Source organism: Sinocyclocheilus grahami, unplaced genomic scaffold (genome assembly GCF_001515645.1).
Source record: "Sinocyclocheilus grahami isolate Dianchi unplaced genomic scaffold, SAMN03320097.WGS_v1.1 scaffold176.1, whole genome shotgun sequence".
NCBI lineage: Eukaryota > Metazoa > Chordata > Actinopteri > Cypriniformes > Cyprinidae > Sinocyclocheilus > Sinocyclocheilus grahami.
Genome location: NW_015505355.1, coordinates 3,029,400 through 3,049,477, shown reverse-complemented (window position 1 = coordinate 3,049,477; position 20,078 = coordinate 3,029,400). Strand labels below are relative to the sequence as shown.

General features: G+C 37.1%; 1 protein-coding gene across 1 annotated transcript; it reads left to right on the top strand.

Annotated features, from left to right (window-relative positions):
- The first annotated feature begins 164 nt into the window (after positions 1–164).
- On the top strand, positions 165–15,015 carry scp2a (sterol carrier protein 2a). Its single transcript, XM_016283730.1, has 10 exons — positions 165–271; positions 1,252–1,268; positions 1,840–1,990; positions 2,411–2,558; positions 2,664–2,771; positions 8,145–8,298; positions 10,323–10,419; positions 10,830–10,959; positions 11,580–11,659; positions 14,692–15,015. The coding sequence occupies exons 1-10, from the start codon at positions 221–223 to the stop codon at positions 14,785–14,787; spliced, it is 1,032 nt and encodes a 343-aa protein (XP_016139216.1). The 5' UTR covers positions 165–220; the 3' UTR covers positions 14,788–15,015.
- The last annotated feature ends 5,063 nt before the right edge of the window (positions 15,016–20,078 follow it).

Genomic DNA, 20,078 nt, shown 5'->3' with positions numbered 1-20,078 from the left:
TGGTAAAACAGCTTGACAAATGATCATAAATATAGATTTCCCGAAAACGTTCTGACCTAGCTGTCGATGTGAGTGACCATGGCTGAGGAAAATATGGATGTGAGTGACCATGGCTGAGGAAAGAGCGCCATCTGTGTGTTTATAATCAGCTGCTGTTGTTTAGCTGCAGTCAGTACTCAGCCGTCGAGTCCAGTTGAGCGGTCACAACGCTAACCTGAAGATGGCTGCAGCAAGAAACAGGGTTTTTGTTGTCGGGGTGGGAATGACAAAGGTAAACGCATCGATTGCCTTGATATTTGCGCTTTGTGATGGTCTGGTTTGCTAAAAGGCTACTGTAATGCAGCCTAGCTTATTGCTCGTTACAGAACATACTGTGCTGTGGTGAAGTTAAAGGCAAAGCCTGTAGGAGTTGGGAGTTTTATATATAAAAACTAACTATAAAGACACTCGGGGGCTTTGAATATAATATGTTTTATTAAAATATTGCATGTAGCACGTTGTTTAGTTATGTTCAGCACAAGTTGATCTCAGGCGACGACAGCACTTGTAGCATATTGCTGTTTACCACAAAAATTTATTTTTCTTTAAAAAAACAGTAAAAGTTGTTGAAGCACTTACACTGGCAGTGTGAAGAAGCCAATCCATAACTGTTCAAACACTCATTGTTTTAATAGTATAGCCACAAGACATAAACAATATGTGTGTTTATTGATGTGCAAGGTAAAAACTTCCAGATTTGGTGAAGGTTTGGTTTTCTTACCATTCCTAACTTCTCTTTTTTTAGAGTCTGTTCTGTCATATACGTGACCCTGGAGCACAAAAGCAGTCTTAAGTCGCTGGGGTATATTTGTAGCAATAGCCAAAAAAAACATTGTATGGGTCAAAACTATCGATTTGTCTTTTATGCCAAAAATCATTAGGACATTAAGTAAAGATCATGTTTCATGAAGATATTTTGTAAATTTCTTACTGTAAATATATAAAAACTGAATTTTTGATTAGTAATATGCATTGCTAAGAACTTCATTTGGACAACTTTAAAGGCGATTTTCTCAATATTTAGATTTTTTTGCACCCTCAGATTTCAGATTTTCAAATAGTTGTATCTCGGCTAAATATTCAGCTTTCAGATGGTGTATAAAGCGACAGTTAAGACTGGTTTTGTGGTCCAGGGTCACATATTAAGTGGCAAATGAGAGACGTCTCTTAAAATTGAGTCGAAAGTTTATTGGCTTTGCATTTGGCATGTAGACACAGAAAAGTAACAGGCAAATTCCTTTTTTTAATACTATTTAAATGTGCAATTTATGATTTATTAATTTACTATATTATCGTTTCATTTAACTACATTTTAAAGCTTAAATTAAATAGTTTTAAATGTCTGTTTTTCAATTGACAATTAATTAAATTGATTATTACGCTATTTTATTTAACTACATTTTTAAAACATGAATTTAAATAAACCATTTTAAATATGTACATTAATTAGTTTAATTATTTTTAAGTTATCCCTTATCTATTTTATTGAAGTGTCACTCTTGGTCATCAACAAAAAAAACAATTTATTTATTAATTTTTTTGTGGTAATCAAATGTTATTCCACAAATGCAGTTTACTGAGTTTAATATGTACTGAACACAATTAAATACTCATATCAAAGAATCTTCTGGGCGTTTTACAAGCTTTTTTGCATGACGGTCATTATTCTAGCTCATAAATGTTATTATTTTAAGAAACGCTATGGTCTTATTAGATAGCTTGTTAAACTGTGAACTTTAGTGGGTCCATCATCCTGTCCAACAGAATCAGATTTTTATATCGTCTCTTATTTTCCTGCAGCCCGACATCTGATGGGGCAGGAGCTGCTGTTCTGGCCAGTGAGAAGTTTGTGAGGAGGAACGGACTGGAGAAAAAGGCTGTGGAGATCATTGCACAGGAAATGGTCACAGACCTCACCAGTACCTTCGAGGAAAACAGCTGTATGAAAATGGTAAGAGTAGCTGATCTTGTTGAGCAGCACAAAGCCTAAAAAAAAAACTGACCTTTAATATGTTTTTTTTTTAAAGCTGACTTTTAAGTACCATTTATTCACCCTCATGTCCTTTCTTTCTTCTGTGGAAAAAAATATATTTTGAGAAATATTCATATCTAAACAGATTTGGTTCCCTTGGACTTCCATTATATGGGCAAAAAATACAATTGGAAGTCAATGGGAACTGAAACTTGTATCAAAAAATAATTTTTTGTGTTCCACAGAAGAAAGAAAGTCATGCAGGTTTGGAATGACATGAAGGTCAGTAAATGATGGCAGACTTTTCATTTTTGGGTGAACTGTGGCTTGATTCTACATAGGACATTTTCCATTGTCTTATGTCTAATATAATGTTTTTTTTTACTCTGTCCATCATAGGTTGGTTATGACATGACCCATCTTGCAGCTCAGAGGTGCTTTGACGCTGCTGGTCTGAAGCCATCAGATGTTGACGTCATCGAGCTGCACGACTGCTTCTCTGCCAATGAGCTCATCACCTATGAAGCTCTGGGTCTGTGTGCTGAGGGTGAGATGGACGGCTTCACAAGCACACTTTTCTAGCACAACTTTTTAAAAATGTAAGTTTAGATTAGCTGCGTGTTTTAAAATATTATCTGTTTTTCATTGGTAGGTAAAGCTGGTGAGCTGATTGATCGGGGTGATAATACATATGGTGGCAAATGGGTGATAAACCCCAGTGGAGGACTCATCTCTAAAGGACATCCGCTTGGAGCCACAGGTACGGTTAATCAAACACACCTGATTTCAGATCTGGGTGAATTATTAGGATCATTTTTACTTACTCATGTCACTCCAGATCTCTCTTTGTTTTGGCTGTGAAACACAAAAGGAGAACTTTAGCACAGTGTTCACGCTGCTGTTTTCCAGAAGCAGACTGTGGCCAGCTTCTGTCAAGCTCAATAAAACAAACAAACAAACAACAACAAAAAAAGTGTAAAAAAACAGCAGTGGCATCAATTTGCTAAAAATCAAAGTATGGCAAGTTCAGATGATGTTATTCAGCCTAACAATATCACATGACTATATCAAGTCAATTAAGTGAAGAATGACAGAAGAGAGAATGAAGAAACTAGAGTTAATCATTAACCAACAGCAGTAAATAAATAGCATTGCTTTTGACGTAGACAGCTGCTGATATAAGAATAAATTAGAGGCACCTCAAAACCATAAAATGAACAAATACACCTGTAAATTAATTATTTGTAAACAATTATTTGAGTTTATTTACCCCCTTCACAGCTTATTTTCTGTGACTGTCTGTAGAATAGTTCAGACAAAAATTAAGTTTCGGTATTTATTTACTCACCCTAATGTTGTTCTAAAGTGCATTACCTTTTTTTTTTTTTTAGAAAACAAAAAGAGAAATCAAAAATAATGTCCTACTCGCGCTTGTCCATTTAAAGGCAGAGTGAGTGATTTTTCAAAAACACTTTAAAAACTGATTCGGGCCGAATCGCAAAAACTTGTAGCCAATCAGCAATAAGGGGCGTGTCTACTCGTGATGTGGAGGAGAGAGCGTTCAGTGCACAGGACGGACATTAGCCGAGCTGAGCGACAGAAAGATATAGATGGCGGATAAAAAACAAAAGAGGAAAACGTCTGCGGAACGATAAGGCAAGAAGTAGGACCCGTGTAAATATCGGATCAGCTTTCCAGCGCTGGAGAGAACTCAAGGAGCGGAGGCCTGCGATCGGACGCCGAGGTTGCTTTGTTTCTTATCGATAGGTGAGTAACACCGTGTCTACAACAGCTGAAGTCTGCCTACACTGGATGCGATCAAAGGACTGTTGAAAACCATTTGAAATTTGTGTCAGCACGTCATAAATAGAACCCGGCAGCAGTTTTCTGTCGGGGATTTGTGGCGCCGCACCACTCACGACTGTAGACACGGTGTAACATTGGTTTTGCTTTGTTTCACAGAACTAATCGTTGCCTGGGTTGTGTATGTATATGTGGGGCGGAGTTATCAAAATAGGGGCAAGACCCTTTTGGGGTGGGGCGTGTTTGTTTTGGTGATTTCAAATATAAACATTGGCTACCAGAAATCCCTCACTCTGCCTTTAATGTCAGTGAATGGTGACTTGGGCAACCAATTGGCTTTTACTGCCTTGACAGTGTCCATCCCTTACGTGTTTGTGTCTGCACGTGGCTCTCCACCAGCAGGGGGAGTCGCATCTCTGAATTAGAGAATTAACACTAGATTCCAGCAGGACGTCAGTTCTGCAGCTGACTTGAGTTACTACTAGTTGGTGTGGTGGAATATTGAACTGGTTTGTCTCCTAATTGTAAATTGGTTGGTGTCAAAAACCAGGTGTTGAACAATGGACTCTCTATATCAGGGGTGTCCAACCCTGCTCCTGGAGCGCTACTATCCTGCAGATTTCAGCTCTAACCCCAATCAAACACACCTGAACCAGCTAATCAAGGTGTTCAGGGTTGCTTGATAATTACAGACAGGTGTGCTGGAGCAGGGTTGGAACTAAAGTCTTCAGGACGGTAGCTCTCCAGGAGCAGGGTTGGACACCCCTGCTCTATATCAATCCTTTTAACCTCTCCATCCTTCTCCGTGTCCCTTCCTGACTTTCTCAACACTGAACATTAGACACGTAGTAGTGCTGGTGAAGGAGGTTAAAACTCGCTTGATTTCATTTTTGGACTGACTTTATATTCTAAATCCATTTATCATCATCATAGTGGTCTGATTATTTTTTGGCATATGGATCAGACAGAATCTGAAGATATTTGCGATGCTTGATTTCTTTCTCCAGTTATCAAGCGGTTTGACAGTTTTTCGTGATCTCGATCCACACCTTTTCTACGAGGAGTTATATCTATGGTTTAAACAGCCATTCAGATTTTTGAATTCGCAGTGGTGACAGGACCAAATACTTTCTTATAATAATAATAATAATAATATTTAGACTTAATATGCTATTTATTTTCAAACTTTTATTACATTTTAATCTGGATTACAACATGCCCTAGATCAGGGGTGCCCAACCCTGCTCCTGGCGATCGACTGTCCTGCAAAGTTCAGCTCCAACCCTAATCAAACACACCTGAAGCAACTAATTAGGGTCTTCAGGATCACTTAAACATTAAAGGCAGGTGTCTTTGATTAGAGTTGGAGCTAAACTTTGCAGAAAGATATAGATGGCGGATAAAAAACAAAAGAGGAAAACGTCTGCGGAACGATAAGGCAAGAAGTAGGACCCGTGTAAATATCGGATCAGCTTTCCAGCGCTGGAGAGAACTCAAGGAGCGGAGGCCTGCGATCGGACGCCGAGGTTGCTTTGTTTCTTATCGATAGGTGAGTAACACCGTGTCTACAACAGCTGAAGTCTGCCTACACTGGATGCGATCAAAGGACTGTTGAAAACCATTTGAAATTTGTGTCAGCACGTCATAAATAGAACCCGGCAGCAGTTTTCTGTCGGGGATTTGTGGCGCCGCACCACTCACGACTGTAGACACGGTGTAACATTGGTTTTGCTTTGTTTCACAGAACTAATCGTTGCCTGGGTTGTGTATGTATATGTGGGGCGGAGTTATCAAAATAGGGGCAAGACCCTTTTGGGGTGGGGCGTGTTTGTTTTGGTGATTTCAAATATAAACATTGGCTACCAGAAATCCCTCACTCTGCCTTTAATGTCAGTGAATGGTGACTTGGGCAACCAATTGGCTTTTACTGCCTTGACAGTGTCCATCCCTTACGTGTTTGTGTCTGCACGTGGCTCTCCACCAGCAGGGGGAGTCGCATCTCTGAATTAGAGAATTAACACTAGATTCCAGCAGGACGTCAGTTCTGCAGCTGACTTGAGTTACTACTAGTTGGTGTGGTGGAATATTGAACTGGTTTGTCTCCTAATTGTAAATTGGTTGGTGTCAAAAACCAGGTGTTGAACAATGGACTCTCTATATCAGGGGTGTCCAACCCTGCTCCTGGAGCGCTACTATCCTGCAGATTTCAGCTCTAACCCCAATCAAACACACCTGAACCAGCTAATCAAGGTGTTCAGGGTTGCTTGATAATTACAGACAGGTGTGCTGGAGCAGGGTTGGAACTAAAGTCTTCAGGACGGTAGCTCTCCAGGAGCAGGGTTGGACACCCCTGCTCTATATCAATCCTTTTAACCTCTCCATCCTTCTCCGTGTCCCTTCCTGACTTTCTCAACACTGAACATTAGACACGTAGTAGTGCTGGTGAAGGAGGTTAAAACTCGCTTGATTTCATTTTTGGACTGACTTTATATTCTAAATCCATTTATCATCATCATAGTGGTCTGATTATTTTTTGGCATATGGATCAGACAGAATCTGAAGATATTTGCGATGCTTGATTTCTTTCTCCAGTTATCAAGCGGTTTGACAGTTTTTCGTGATCTCGATCCACACCTTTTCTACGAGGAGTTATATCTATGGTTTAAACAGCCATTCAGATTTTTGAATTCGCAGTGGTGACAGGACCAAATACTTTCTTATAATAATAATAATAATAATAATATTTAGACTTAATATGCTATTTATTTTCAAACTTTTATTACATTTTAATCTGGATTACAACATGCCCTAGATCAGGGGTGCCCAACCCTGCTCCTGGCGATCGACTGTCCTGCAAAGTTCAGCTCCAACCCTAATCAAACACACCTGAAGCAACTAATTAGGGTCTTCAGGATCACTTAAACATTAAAGGCAGGTGTCTTTGATTAGAGTTGGAGCTAAACTTTGCAGGACAGTCGATCGCCAGGAGCAGGGTTGGGCACCCCTGCCCTAGATAATGTTTTGATTCTTTGTTGTTTGGTCACACTTTAGGCTACATTAAGGCTCTATTAATTAACATTAGTTAACATAAACTACCAATGAAAAATTCTTCTAAACATTCATTAATCTTAGGTAATTTCAATATTTAATAACATGTTGTTAAAATCAAAAGGTGCAAGTGTTATTTAATGAACTAACAATTGTATTTTTTTAAAACAAAGATTAATAACTTCAGTAGCAAATATATCTATTGCTCATTATTAATTGTTAATGCATTAAATAAGGTTAACTAATGAGATCATATAGTGTTACTTATTGGTCTTTATAATACTTTTGCACTTTAATCTGTGTGAAAACTTTTACTTTATAAATTTTTTTGTGTATTACTTTATTGTATGTAAATGTTCAGTTCTTTCTTTCATTCCAGTGAGAATGGAAGGGGTTATTATTGTAACATTATGCGCTTTGTACTGTAATGTTTTCTCACCGGTGAATGAGACATGAGGTGATCTGACAGCGTTGATGCCGTCTCTCATCGTGTCGCTGTTAGTCTCTGGTCTGCCTGTGCGCGATCATGTGTTTTGGAGGAGGCGTGGCTTTGGAGACTGATTTTGCAGGGAGGGTGGAATCTTGTGCTTTTTTTTTTTGCTAACCCCTCTGAAATCACCTACCCTACCTTTAATGTAAAAATGTGCGATATAATAACACTATTAAATGGTTAAATAACAGTTTCAGTCAATTAATACAGTGTAGTCAATGGATTGTAATGTTTGTTACAAAATGCCTTACTAAAATAATCTTACTAAAATCATTTTAGTAGACAAAAACTACATAAAATCTGGAAATTTTGCGTTTTAAAAATCATGTGATCTATCATTATAAAAACTTTGCTTTTGTCCCTCAAAGCCTCATTTTCATCAGTGTAAAATTCAATATTGCATCCACCCTGTGACCCTGACTAAGGTCTATCGAAAAAGTTGTTTATATTTCGCTCTGCAAAATCATTTCGTGAACCATTTCTAATCCCTAGTTTTATGCCATAGCATGTAAAGAATATTTACATTATAGTTACATATACAAGATGTTGTATGTATATGTGGTAGGACAAGAAAGTTTCAGAGAGTTTTCAATGCATCTACTTTGTGCAAAATGCTATATAAATGAAAATTTAACAAAGACTGTCAAGAAAGTACCTGGTCCCCTTTATGGCAGTTTTGTTCACTAATTATTAGAATCATCAGGTCACGCAATATAGAAACGCAGTGAAGGCAGAAGGCTGTGACACTGAGAGTGAGTGAAGGATGAACTCTGGCCTGTTTTCGTGGCTCAGGTCTGGCTCAGTGTGCAGAGCTGTGCTGGCAGCTGAGGGGGGAGGCGGGGCCTCGGCAGGTCCCCAGGGCAAAGGTCGCCCTGCAGCACAACATCGGTCTTGGTGGAGCGGTGGTCGTCACTCTCTACAGGATGGGCTTCCCTCAAGAAACAAGGTATGTTTAAAGCTAAAATATGTTGTTGACCTGTCTTAACGAGCATTGAGATGACTGGCCTAAATGTATCCAGTTACTTCGTTCTTTCTTTCATTCCAGTGAGAATGGAAGGGGTTATTATTGTAACATTATGCGCTTTGTACTGTAATGTTTTCTCACCGGTGAATGAGACATGAGGTGATCTGACAGCGTTGATGCCGTCTCTCATCGTGTCGCTGTTAGTCTCTGGTCTGCCTGTGCGCGATCATGTGTTTTGGAGGAGGCGTGGCTTTGGAGACTGATTTTGCAGGGAGGGTGGAATCTTGTGCTTTTTTTTTTTGCTAACCCCTCTGAAATCACCTACCCTACCTTTAATGTAAAAATGTGCGATATAATAACACTATTAAATGGTTAAATAACAGTTTCAGTCAATTAATACAGTGTAGTCAATGGATTGTAATGTTTGTTACAAAATGCCTTACTAAAATAATCTTACTAAAATCATTTTAGTAGACAAAAACTACATAAAATCTGGAAATTTTGCGTTTTAAAAATCATGTGATCTATCATTATAAAAACTTTGCTTTTGTCCCTCAAAGCCTCATTTTCATCAGTGTAAAATTCAATATTGCATCCACCCTGTGACCCTGACTAAGGTCTATCGAAAAAGTTGTTTATATTTCGCTCTGCAAAATCATTTCGTGAACCATTTCTAATCCCTAGTTTTATGCCATAGCATGTAAAGAATATTTACATTATAGTTACATATACAAGATGTTGTATGTATATGTGGTAGGACAAGAAAGTTTCAGAGAGTTTTCAATGCATCTACTTTGTGCAAAATGCTATATAAATGAAAATTTAACAAAGACTGTCAAGAAAGTACCTGGTCCCCTTTATGGCAGTTTTGTTCACTAATTATTAGAATCATCAGGTCACGCAATATAGAAACGCAGTGAAGGCAGAAGGCTGTGACACTGAGAGTGAGTGAAGGATGAACTCTGGCCTGTTTTCGTGGCTCAGGTCTGGCTCAGTGTGCAGAGCTGTGCTGGCAGCTGAGGGGGGAGGCGGGGCCTCGGCAGGTCCCCAGGGCAAAGGTCGCCCTGCAGCACAACATCGGTCTTGGTGGAGCGGTGGTCGTCACTCTCTACAGGATGGGCTTCCCTCAAGAAACAAGGTATGTTTAAAGCTAAAATATGTTGTTGACCTGTCTTAACGAGCATTGAGATGACTGGCCTAAATGTATCCAGTTACTTTTTTTTTTTTTTTTTTTTTTTTTTTTTTTTTTTAATTTCGGTCAATTATTATCCAAAATCCCAACCATCTGTTCAAAAGTTTGGGCTTGGTAAGACTTTTTCATGTTTCTTATGCTCACCAAAGCTGAATTGATTTGAATTAAAAATACAGTCAAAACAATAATTTTGTAAAATATTAATACAAATTAAAATGAAATTTTAAAATGTAATTTATTTCTTTTTTTAATGCGAAGCTGAATTTTCAGCAGCCGTTACTCTACTCAGTTTTCTGATATGATGATAAGGTGCTCAAGTAATTCATTGTCAGTGTTGAAAACCCAACCGTGATTCGTTTTCAGAATAGAAAGTTTAAATAACAGAATTGTTTTGTCACTTTTGATCAGTTTAATGTGTCCTTGCTGAATAAAAGTATTCATTTGAATTAAAGTATTAATCTTATCAACGCCAAACTTTTGAACAGCAGTGTACATTTTTATTGCTTATTTTGTTTTATGCTTGAATGGTTCAGCTCTGTTGTATGTTTGTTTAAGCATATGGAACACTGGGTGCAAAATCCAAGGTACAAAAGATTATATTTCTATATGACCTGCATACATAATTACATGTAAGTCTGTATGAGTACACAGAGTTCATGATGTTATAAGTCATTAGAATATTCGGAAAATAATTTCATTACATTTTGTTAAATGCCGTAGTTCTTTTACATGCATTACAACCAGACCTTTGGACTTGGTACACACACCATACATGCACCAGCAGTGTTGAACTGTCTGAACTAAACCTTCTCAGCTCTCGGATCGCTGCAGTGGCCACCAGCGCGACCAGCGACCTCAAAGGCTTCAAAGCTCACACTGTCTTCAAGGAGATAGAGAAGAAGCTACAGGAGGTAATTCATCAGGAATGAGGCTGCCTCTCACCAATCGTACCATGCAAATCAGACTCCGTGGTTTGGGGTTTGTTAATGCCTCCGTGGCGTCTGCAAACATATTGCACCCAAAAATAAGATGCACAGATAGACAAGAATAAACAATGACTCGTGGCTCTTTTCTTGGAAAGAGTAATATTCCTGGAGGATGTCTTAATCACATCTCAAATGACTTTTTTAATGAAGTCAGCGTGGATGTTAAATCTTCAGTGCTATGATTATTGTAGAAATAATTTGCATCAGTGTAAGATGAAAAATAATACAATAGCATACTGTAAGTGAAATTCCGTGCAGAATAAGATTCACAGGAGTTTTCAAGTGGATGAAAAACTATTTTCGACATTTATTAAATGATGTCATTATTTTAACAGGAGGGAGAGGCATATATCAAGAAAATTGGTGGTGTTTTCGCTTTCAAAGTGAAGGACGGTCCAGGTGGAAGTGAAGCATTATGGGTCGTGGATGTAAAAAATGGCAAAGGTTCAGTGACCAATGATGCAGGTGTGTTTAGATTTTTTTGTCCACCTCATTGTGTGTTGCATATTATTGGAAAATTCATAAAAAAAAAAAGGAGAAAAAAAACGGGAAAAGACTCGGGTCAGCATTTTGACCCAGTGACAGTAAAGACATTTATAATGTTACAGAAGATTTACATTTCAAATAAATGCTGTTCTTTTAAAATTTTATTCATTAAATAATAAAGCAGCACAACTTTTTAAACATTGATAATAATGTTTCTTGAGCAGCAAATCAGCATATTAGAATGATTTCTGAAGGATCATGTGACACTGAAGACTGGAGTAATGATGCTGAAAATACAGCTTTGCATCACAGGAATAAATTACATTTTAAAATATATTCAAATAGAAATTTTATAGAAATACATTTCTATTTATTACTGTATTTCTGATCAAATAAATGCAGCCTTGGTGATGATAAGGGACTCTTATATTCTTTAAATATTCTTTTTGATATTCTAATGAAAAAAAAATGTTTTGTAAATAGTCTTTTGCATACACATTAAACAGTCATTTGTTAGATTTAACTCTAAAGTCAGTGTCTCCAAGTGCACTTTGTTATAGACACATTGTAACATGTTTCACTGTTTACTTCTTGCACAGGTAAAAAGGCCGACTGTACTATCGCTATGTCCGACTCAGATCTGCTTGAATTGATGACGGGGCGGATGAATCCACAAACGGTATGGTTTGATGGTTTATTCTTAGTGGTCTGTTGACATCTTGTGTTTTTTATGAAGAAAAGAACATTGAAGCTGTTCTGATAAGTTGGTGTGTATCAGTGTAGTTTGAGAGCTAGATAAGGTTTGAGAGTGTCCTGGGCAAATTATTAGGGCTGGAGTTATATAGCTAAAAATAGGATTTTTTTTGTTTAATAAAATAGAAGCATGGATCATTTTCCAAATTTTTACAATAATTAACTAAATTAAACCTGATCTTTATAGACCAGCTATTGTTACAAAGTACTGTACATACAAATTGTTTATGGCAAAATCAACACTAGTTAAAAATAGGAATAATCTAGACATACAAATTAATTATGGTTGTAATTTAAATTGGCTTACTGTCTTTATAAGTTAATTGTCTAACATTTTTGCAATATACACGATATTCCCTAATTTGATACCATCAGCAAAGATATTTTGTGACAATATTACTAATATTTGACATATCGCCCAGTTATTCATTCAAGTTATTTATATTCAACAGTAAAGAAGTGTTTATGAATGAAGTAAATTAATACAAATGTATTTGTAAATATTTCAGGAATATTTACTGTTAAAGGGTTACTCCACCCCAAAATGAAAATTTTGTCATTAATCACTTACCCCCATGCTGTTCCAAACCCCTAAAAGCTTAGTTCGTCTTCGGAAAACACAATTTAAGATATTTTGGATGAAAACGGGAGGCTTGTGACTGTCCCATTGACTGCCAAGTAAATAACACTGTCAAGGCCCAGAAAAGTATGAAAGACATCGTCAGAATAGTCCATCTGCCATCAGTGGTTCAATCTGAATTTTATGAAGCGACGAGAATACTTTTTGTACACAAAGAAAACAAAAATAACGACTTTATTCACCGTAGTGCCATTTTGCAGAGTATCCACTGAACGCAAGCAGCGTATGCTGTTCTGTGTCAGCCGCACCACATGGATGCGCTGTTTTCGTTCAAATCAAAGCATAAATAAACGTAGAAAATGTATCCTTGTGGTGTGGCTGACAACGAACAGCATACGCTGCTTGCGTTCAGTGGATACTCTGCAAAATGGCACTACGGTGAATAAAGTCGTTATTTTTGTTTTCTTTATGTACACAAAGTATTCTCGTCGCTTCATAAAATTCAGATTGAACCACTGATGAAGATGGACTATTCTCACGATGTCTTTCATACTTTTCTGGGTCTTGACAGTGGTATTTACTTGGCAGTCAATGGGACAGTCACAAGGCTCCCGTTTTCATCCAAAATATCTTAAATTGTGTTCCGAAGACGAACAAAGCTTTTAGGGGTTTGGAACGACATGGGGGTAAGTGATTAATGACAAAATTTTCATTTTGGGGTGGAGTAACCCAAAATAATGATCTTTAAAAAAGCATCATATGACCCCTTTAACATTGAGTTACTTTGACATTCCCTTGACCTGACTGTAGATAGCATGACATGCATACAGTATTAAGTCGCATGTCCAACCATTTCTTTTGACTGAATCACACACATTAAAGCAGACAAAGCCTCCTGACACCGAATGCTGATCAGAGTGAAGCGTAAATCTTTTACGCAGTCCCAAATTAGGCTGATGGCCTCTAATGGTTCCTCTGCTGATGTGAGTCAGAGCATGAAAAATAGATTGTTTTCATAAGCCCTTTGAAATGTCATTCCCTCGTGATTTACACCCATCTGTGTTGACTCACGCAACCTCCATCATGTCTGTCCATCTGATGAACGCCACATCATATCTTAAATTGTGTTCCGAAGACGAACAAAGCTTTTAGGGGTTTGGAACGACATGGGGGTAAGTGATTAATGACAAAATTTTCATTTTGGGGTGGAGTAACCCAAAATAATGATCTTTAAAAAAGCATCATATGACCCCTTTAACATTGAGTTACTTTGACATTCCCTTGACCTGACTGTAGCTAGCATGACATGCATACAGTATTAAGTCGCATGTCCAACCATTTCTTTTGACTGAATCACACACATTAAAGCAGACAAAGCCTCCTGACACCGAATGCTGATCAGAGTGAAGCGTAAATCTTTTACGCAGTCCCAAATTAGGCTGATGGCCTCTAATGTTTCCTCTGCTGATGTGAGTCAGAGCATGAAAAATAGATTGTTTTCATAAGCCCTTTGAAATGTCATTCCCTCGTGATTTACACCCATCTGTGTTGACTCACGCAACCTCCATCATGTCTGTCCATCTGATGAACGCCACATCAGATGGTTTGACAGAAGCTTCATCTAAAAATTAGCCACTCTTTTCACAATAATCCTCCATAAAGGGAATCATTTTCAGATTAATCCCGAATAGAAAAGCTGAACCGTTTAGAGCTCAAATCCATCATGCTCATGACATGTGGAAATAGTCAAATGGAGAGAAACTCGCATGAAATGTTGGGGGAGGAATAATAAATGATCATAACCTTTTTATTTTGTACTCATATACAGTGTATATTAGTATCACTGAGATAATATCGTTTTTATTAATATTTTGAAATAGTTTATATGTTTTGATTTTAAGTTTGGTTAAAATTGTAGTAATTTTGTTTGTTTGGCATTTTTATTATTATTGTGTTTTTAATTATCATCTGTATGTGTGTTTTTTCTTCTTCTTAATTTTCATTTCAGTTGTAGTTATTTTCATACAAATTTACAAGATAAACTAAATGAAAATGAGAAATGTTGCCCTGTCCACTAGCTGAAGTAAAATGTAAAAAAAAAATGTTTTTGTTATTTTTTATATTGATAACTGTTATTAATAATATATATAATAATTTATAAAATTATACTGACTGTATACCTATTAAATAGTGTTACCAAACCAGGTCATAAGAGTTAATTGTTTGTGAATCAGACTATCAGATTATTTTTTTAATATTATTTCAGTTAACATTTTATTTCAAGGACTAACTTTTTTTTTTTTTTTGTGGCTTTAGTTAACTATAATAACCCTGCACTGTGAAGCCTTAATTTGTTAATCTTGTATTCTCATTTAAAGGCATTTTTCCAAGGAAAACTAAAGATAACTGGGAATATGGGAATGGCCATGAAACTTCAAAACCTTCAGCTGACGCCTGGAAAAGCCAAACTGTGAAACTGCATCTACTGATGAACAGGGAAGTGGCACAAATTCATGCAAATGAGTTGTGTGGAGAGATGCTAGAATGGTTAATCGATTTCGAAATATAATTTTTTTGCTGAAATTGTATGAATGAAGTTGTGTAATTTTACACAATAACAGTGAGTCTGTTGGCCATTGCAACGTAACCGCATAAAGAATACTGTTTTACTAACATACCTGAAAGATATAAGCAAAGCATGTCAAAAATTATCCTGTACAATAATATTGTGGTATATCAGGAAGAAGAAAAATGTCATGTTTCCTTGGGAAAGATATCACGGTAAAGTGGCCTTCAAATCACCATTGTTTAGTTGTGATTAGTAAATCACCTCTTGAATCAGATGAACATGGAGTCTGAACTCTCAATTAGTTAGCTGTCCTATAATATGCATCTGACTAATATCAGTTTAATCATTCGATTTCAAACTATACCTGCAAAGGCTTATGTTGGACCTTTATATCTAGTGTGCAGTCAATTAAAATAGAAGCTAAGTAACTATTCTTTTCATTGAATATTTAAAGGCCTTATGGTGCGTTCAAGTCATGTCGGATAGATCGTATTTACGAGTTGAACGCACATGAACACCACCACAAAGTCGTTATTACGAGTGGGAAATCTTTAAGCCCCGAGTTTCCGAGTTGGGGGCGTGTCAATGAGAAACATGGCGGAATCGATGGATGCAACGTCTGTAGTTGACAGTAAATTTTTGTTTAAATTGATAGTTTAGTTGTCCTATAAACTTAAATTGGTCATGTTCTTGTTACGCAGCTGAAATCCAAGTAAAGAAATGCAGATTTGTATTTTCTTGTAATTTATTAAAAGAAGGTACACCGCCATCTTGTGCCGACTAAACTGACTTGAACGCACCTGACATCGTAATTACGACTTGTCAATTCGTAAGTACGAATGTCCCAGGATGACTTGAACGCAGCATTAGAACTGTGGGTTTTGGTATATTGACATTTCAAAGTATTTTTATATAATTGTATATTAATCAAGTTTGTAAAAAATTACAGCACTTATTTCTAATAAATATTCAATTTACTTCAAAACACAATGGTTTTAGATTTTAAATACAGTAATAAAAATGTCTGCAATATTACAACACAGACTCTGCACTGATGGATTTGCTTTGTCACTACAATAAAATATGACCATTTTCTTTCATCTAGGTCATTGTTGAACAGCAAACAGTTGATTTGTTTGAAAATGCACTTTATTTTACATAAATCAAGATGATTTATTACTCACCTGCTGAATTTGTATCCTGAAACGGTTTGACCTACAGCTGCTGGAATTAAATTGTGACTGTTTATGGATCTATCCGTCTTGTCCAACACTTTCAGCACTGCATATTGTATAATAAGACAGTATAAGTTTAAACTCTGCAGTTCCCAAGAACACAACATAAGCACCATATGTTTATAATGAACAACATATAATGTTTTCTCCTGATTTTGTCGCAACTTTAAAATGAACTAGCTACTGAAATTTGCGAGAACATCTTCAAAGAAAGTGGACAGCGATATGAGAGAATAATTTACTCCGTTCTTAAACCTGAGTAAAGATGATTAGTTAAGCTCATCAGACTGCACAAGGCAGAGCATGGTAAAAGAGAAGCAATAGCTATTTTTTTTCTGCTTTTTAATGAGCAATTACCCACTGTGAATCTTATGATGTAATGGCAGCGCTGTTTCCTGCAGGGTTTCAGCTGCTTTGCATGTCCATGTGGCCGTATGAACCTCGTGGCCTTCTCCTTCTGCTCATCCCTGCAATCGTTCCCAAGAACACAACATAAGCACCATATGTTTATAATGAACAACATATAATGTTTTCTCCTGATTTTGTCGCAACTTTAAAATGAACTAGCTACTGAAATTTGCGAGAACATCTTCAAAGAAAGTGGACAGCGATATGAGAGAATAATTTACTCCGTTCTTAAGCCTGAGTAAAGATGATTAGTTAAGCTCATCAGACTGAACACAGCAGAGCATGGTAAAAAAGAAGCAATAGCTATTTTTTTCTGCTTTTTAATGAGCAATTACCCAGTGTGTGAGTCTTATGATGTAATGGCAGCGCTGTTTCCTGCAGGATTTCAGCTGCTTTGCATGTCCATGTGGCCGTATGAACCTCGTGGCCTTCTCCTTCTGCTCATCCCTGCAATCATTCCTAATTACACATCCACATGCTCTGCTATCTGCACCTCACAAGCAGTTAAACCACCAGTGGCCAGAATAATTACGACAGACTTCTTACATGCAGGCTGATATCAGGGAGCAAAATCTAACAAAATGAGCAAGTGTTGGGCTGCTACTCTCTTCTGAACAATTGTAATGCCTTTACATTCCATTGACCATATCATGGAGGAATGTACTGATGCATTTTAGTTACATTTAATAATAATTATGCTCCCTTTCCAATAAGTTAACCCACTGGATATATGCATCTACACAAATGTCAGGGTTCTGCCCTGACACTCCATTTGTCTTGTGTTTGTTTCCGGTGTCTATTTTGTCTTGTGTGTCAGTACATGGCTTAGTTAATATTTCTCTCAGCCATGAGCTTTTCTAGCCCCTCCTTGTTTCCTCTTTACCACACCCTGTTGTTAGCCCTTGTCTAGTCCTTGTTGGTCTAATTGCTCTCACCTGTTCCTCGTGTGCCTTCCTCCCTATTTATAGTTCCCCTTGCCCTCTGGTTTTTGCTGGTTTGTGGACATTCTCACCCTCGCTGTCTTTGTCGGTGGCTGAGTATGTGTTCCCGTCTCCCTGGTTGGTCTTGTGCCCCTGTCTTGTCTAGTTCTTTGTAGTTCCATGTTGTCTTGCTCCTTGTTTTTGCATTTTTGTTTGTTTTTTGCCTTTCTTTTTAGTATTTATTCAGTTCTCCTAGTCCTGATCTTTTGTTTGCTTTTTTTGTTTGATGTTCTTTACGTTAGTTGTGTTGGTTAAATTGGTAATTTCTTTTACTTTTAATCAGTTCTTCGGTTTTATTTATCCCCGTGCCTGCATTGGAGTTGTCTCTTGTCTCTTTGTGGTGTTATAGTTCCTGCCCACTGGTTCTCCCTTCCGGGTACTTGGTCCACTTCAGAGTTTGCGGTCAAGTATCTGAGTGGTGCCTTGCTTGGTCTTCTCTATCTGCCTCGTCTTGCCGCTTCCTCTGCTGCTATTCTGCCAGTTGATGTCCAAGGCTGTCCCAGTGGTGTTGCCTAGCTGTCTCTCTCTGTTAACTGTGTTCCTGCCATTGAATCACCTGCACAACTCGCTACTGTCTTGTATCTCTGTTTTGTAATAAACCCTTGTCACTCACTTTGCGATTGGGTCCTACTTCCAGATCCCTGCCACACAAATATCTCATCTTTGAACACTCTAAAATGAGAAGAAATGCATTGCTTTCATTAGGCATACTGAGAGAGTCATCATTTTATGGAATTTCATTCAAATCACAATTATTACATTTGATATTTTTCATACAAGGAATCCATACAAGTTGTGTAAGGCTTTGAGAGTGTGTGGCATGACGTGTTAGTCCATAAAGCCCACTTCTGATAAGTTTCACAGAAGTTTGTTCATTTTAGTTGGGCTTGCCTGAAATCTGAACATGTCAAGACGTTATACACTAGAGAAGGGGTTAGAAACCATGCTCCTGAAGAGTTACAGGTCTGTTAATATGCAAACAATACCATTCAAACATTTGGGGTTGTTAAGATTTTTTTTATGTTTTTGAAAAAAGTATGTTATGCTCATTAAGATGTTTAAACAGATTTTTTTTTAAAATTCTAATCTAAAATATCTATTGCTATCTAAAATCTATTGTAATTTATTAAAAAAATGTAATTTATTCCTCTGATTTAAAGCTGAATTGTCAACATCAATACTCCAGTCTTCAGTGTCACATGATCCTTTAGAAATCATTCTAATATGCTGATTTAACATTTGTTATTATCAATGTTGAAAACCATTGTGCTGCTTCCTGTTTTTGTGGAAACTGATACATTTTTTTCCGAATGCTTTAATGAATAGAAAGTTCAAAAGAACAGCATTTATTTGAAATATAAACCTTTTGTAACATTATAAATGGCTTTACTGTCACTTTTGATCAATTTAGTGCATCCTTGCTAAATAAAAGTATTAATTTCTTTACAATTAATCTTACTGATCCCCAGACGTTAGAACGGTAGTGCGTGTATACATCTATATATATTTACAGTATTCCCCAAAAATATTTGTACACTTAAAAAAAAGTCTAATTTGTATAAATAATCAATAAACGACAGTGCATTAGATAACAAAAGATCAAGCCAAACAGCATCTACAAACAAATGATGCTGGAGCTTTTCTTACTAACTTACTAACTTGTAAACATCTTGTCTCAAAACTAACTTTTAACCAACTGGTGTTTTGGTGATTATTAAATTTTTTTTGTGTATGTATAATATCAACTCACACATGCGTCCTGGCAGAGGAACCTGATAAAATGAGAAAATGTCATTTATTCCTGTGATGCAAAGCTGAATTTTCAGCATCATTACTTCAGTGTCACATGATCGTTCTAATGTTTGACAGCCAGAAAGTTGCCAAATACTTTTTATGTCAAAACAGGCAAAAACCTCAAAGATTTTTCTGGGATTTTTTTCTTTTAATTGAGCATTTTTTTATCAGACTCCTATATTTAGGTTCAGTAATTTCACTTTAATGGCAAAGAAAAGGTTATTAGTCAATTATTGAATGCCTTATTTGCAAATGTCCAATGTTATTTTCATAGGAGCCTGATCAAAATACTAATTTAAAGGGGTCATATAATGCGATTAAAATTTTTTCTTTCTCTTTGGAGTGTTACAAGCTCTTGGTGCATAAAGAAGATCTGTAAAGTTGCAAAGACTAAAGTCTCAAATCCAAAGAGATATTCTTTATAAAAGTTAAGAGTTAACCACGCCTACCTAAAACGACTCGTTCTAACACGCCCCCACATATCTACGTCACGATGTGGGAAGATTTGCATAATGCCGCCCAAATGTGCACGCAAAGAAAGAAGGCGTAACTTTTATTCTCGCTGTAGTATTGTTGCTGCCGCCGCCATGTCCTGAAGACGCTGTGTGTTTCGTTGTGAAAGCGAAACTACTTTGTCTGGTCTTCCAAAAGAGGACGATATCCGCTTCGTCATGCCTGGAGCTGATCCATGCTGGTCGCTGAGGAAATACATCATCTTCGCGTTGTGGCTCGCCGGATCGGCTTTCACCGTGGACTAAGCGGAGTCCAGCCCGGGGTCG

Bases quoted from the DNA above. Each gene is read 5' to 3' on its own strand.
- scp2a (XM_016283730.1), top strand. From the start codon at position 221: ATGGCTGCAGCAAGAAACAGGGTTTTTGTTGTCGGGGTGGGAATGACA. The intron at 10,960-11,579 runs GTGTGTTTAGAT...CTTCTTGCACAG, and splicing joins TTCAGTGACCAATGATGCAG to GTAAAAAGGCCGACTGTACT. The intron at 11,660-14,691 runs GTATGGTTTGAT...TCTCATTTAAAG, and splicing joins GGCGGATGAATCCACAAACG to GCATTTTTCCAAGGAAAACT.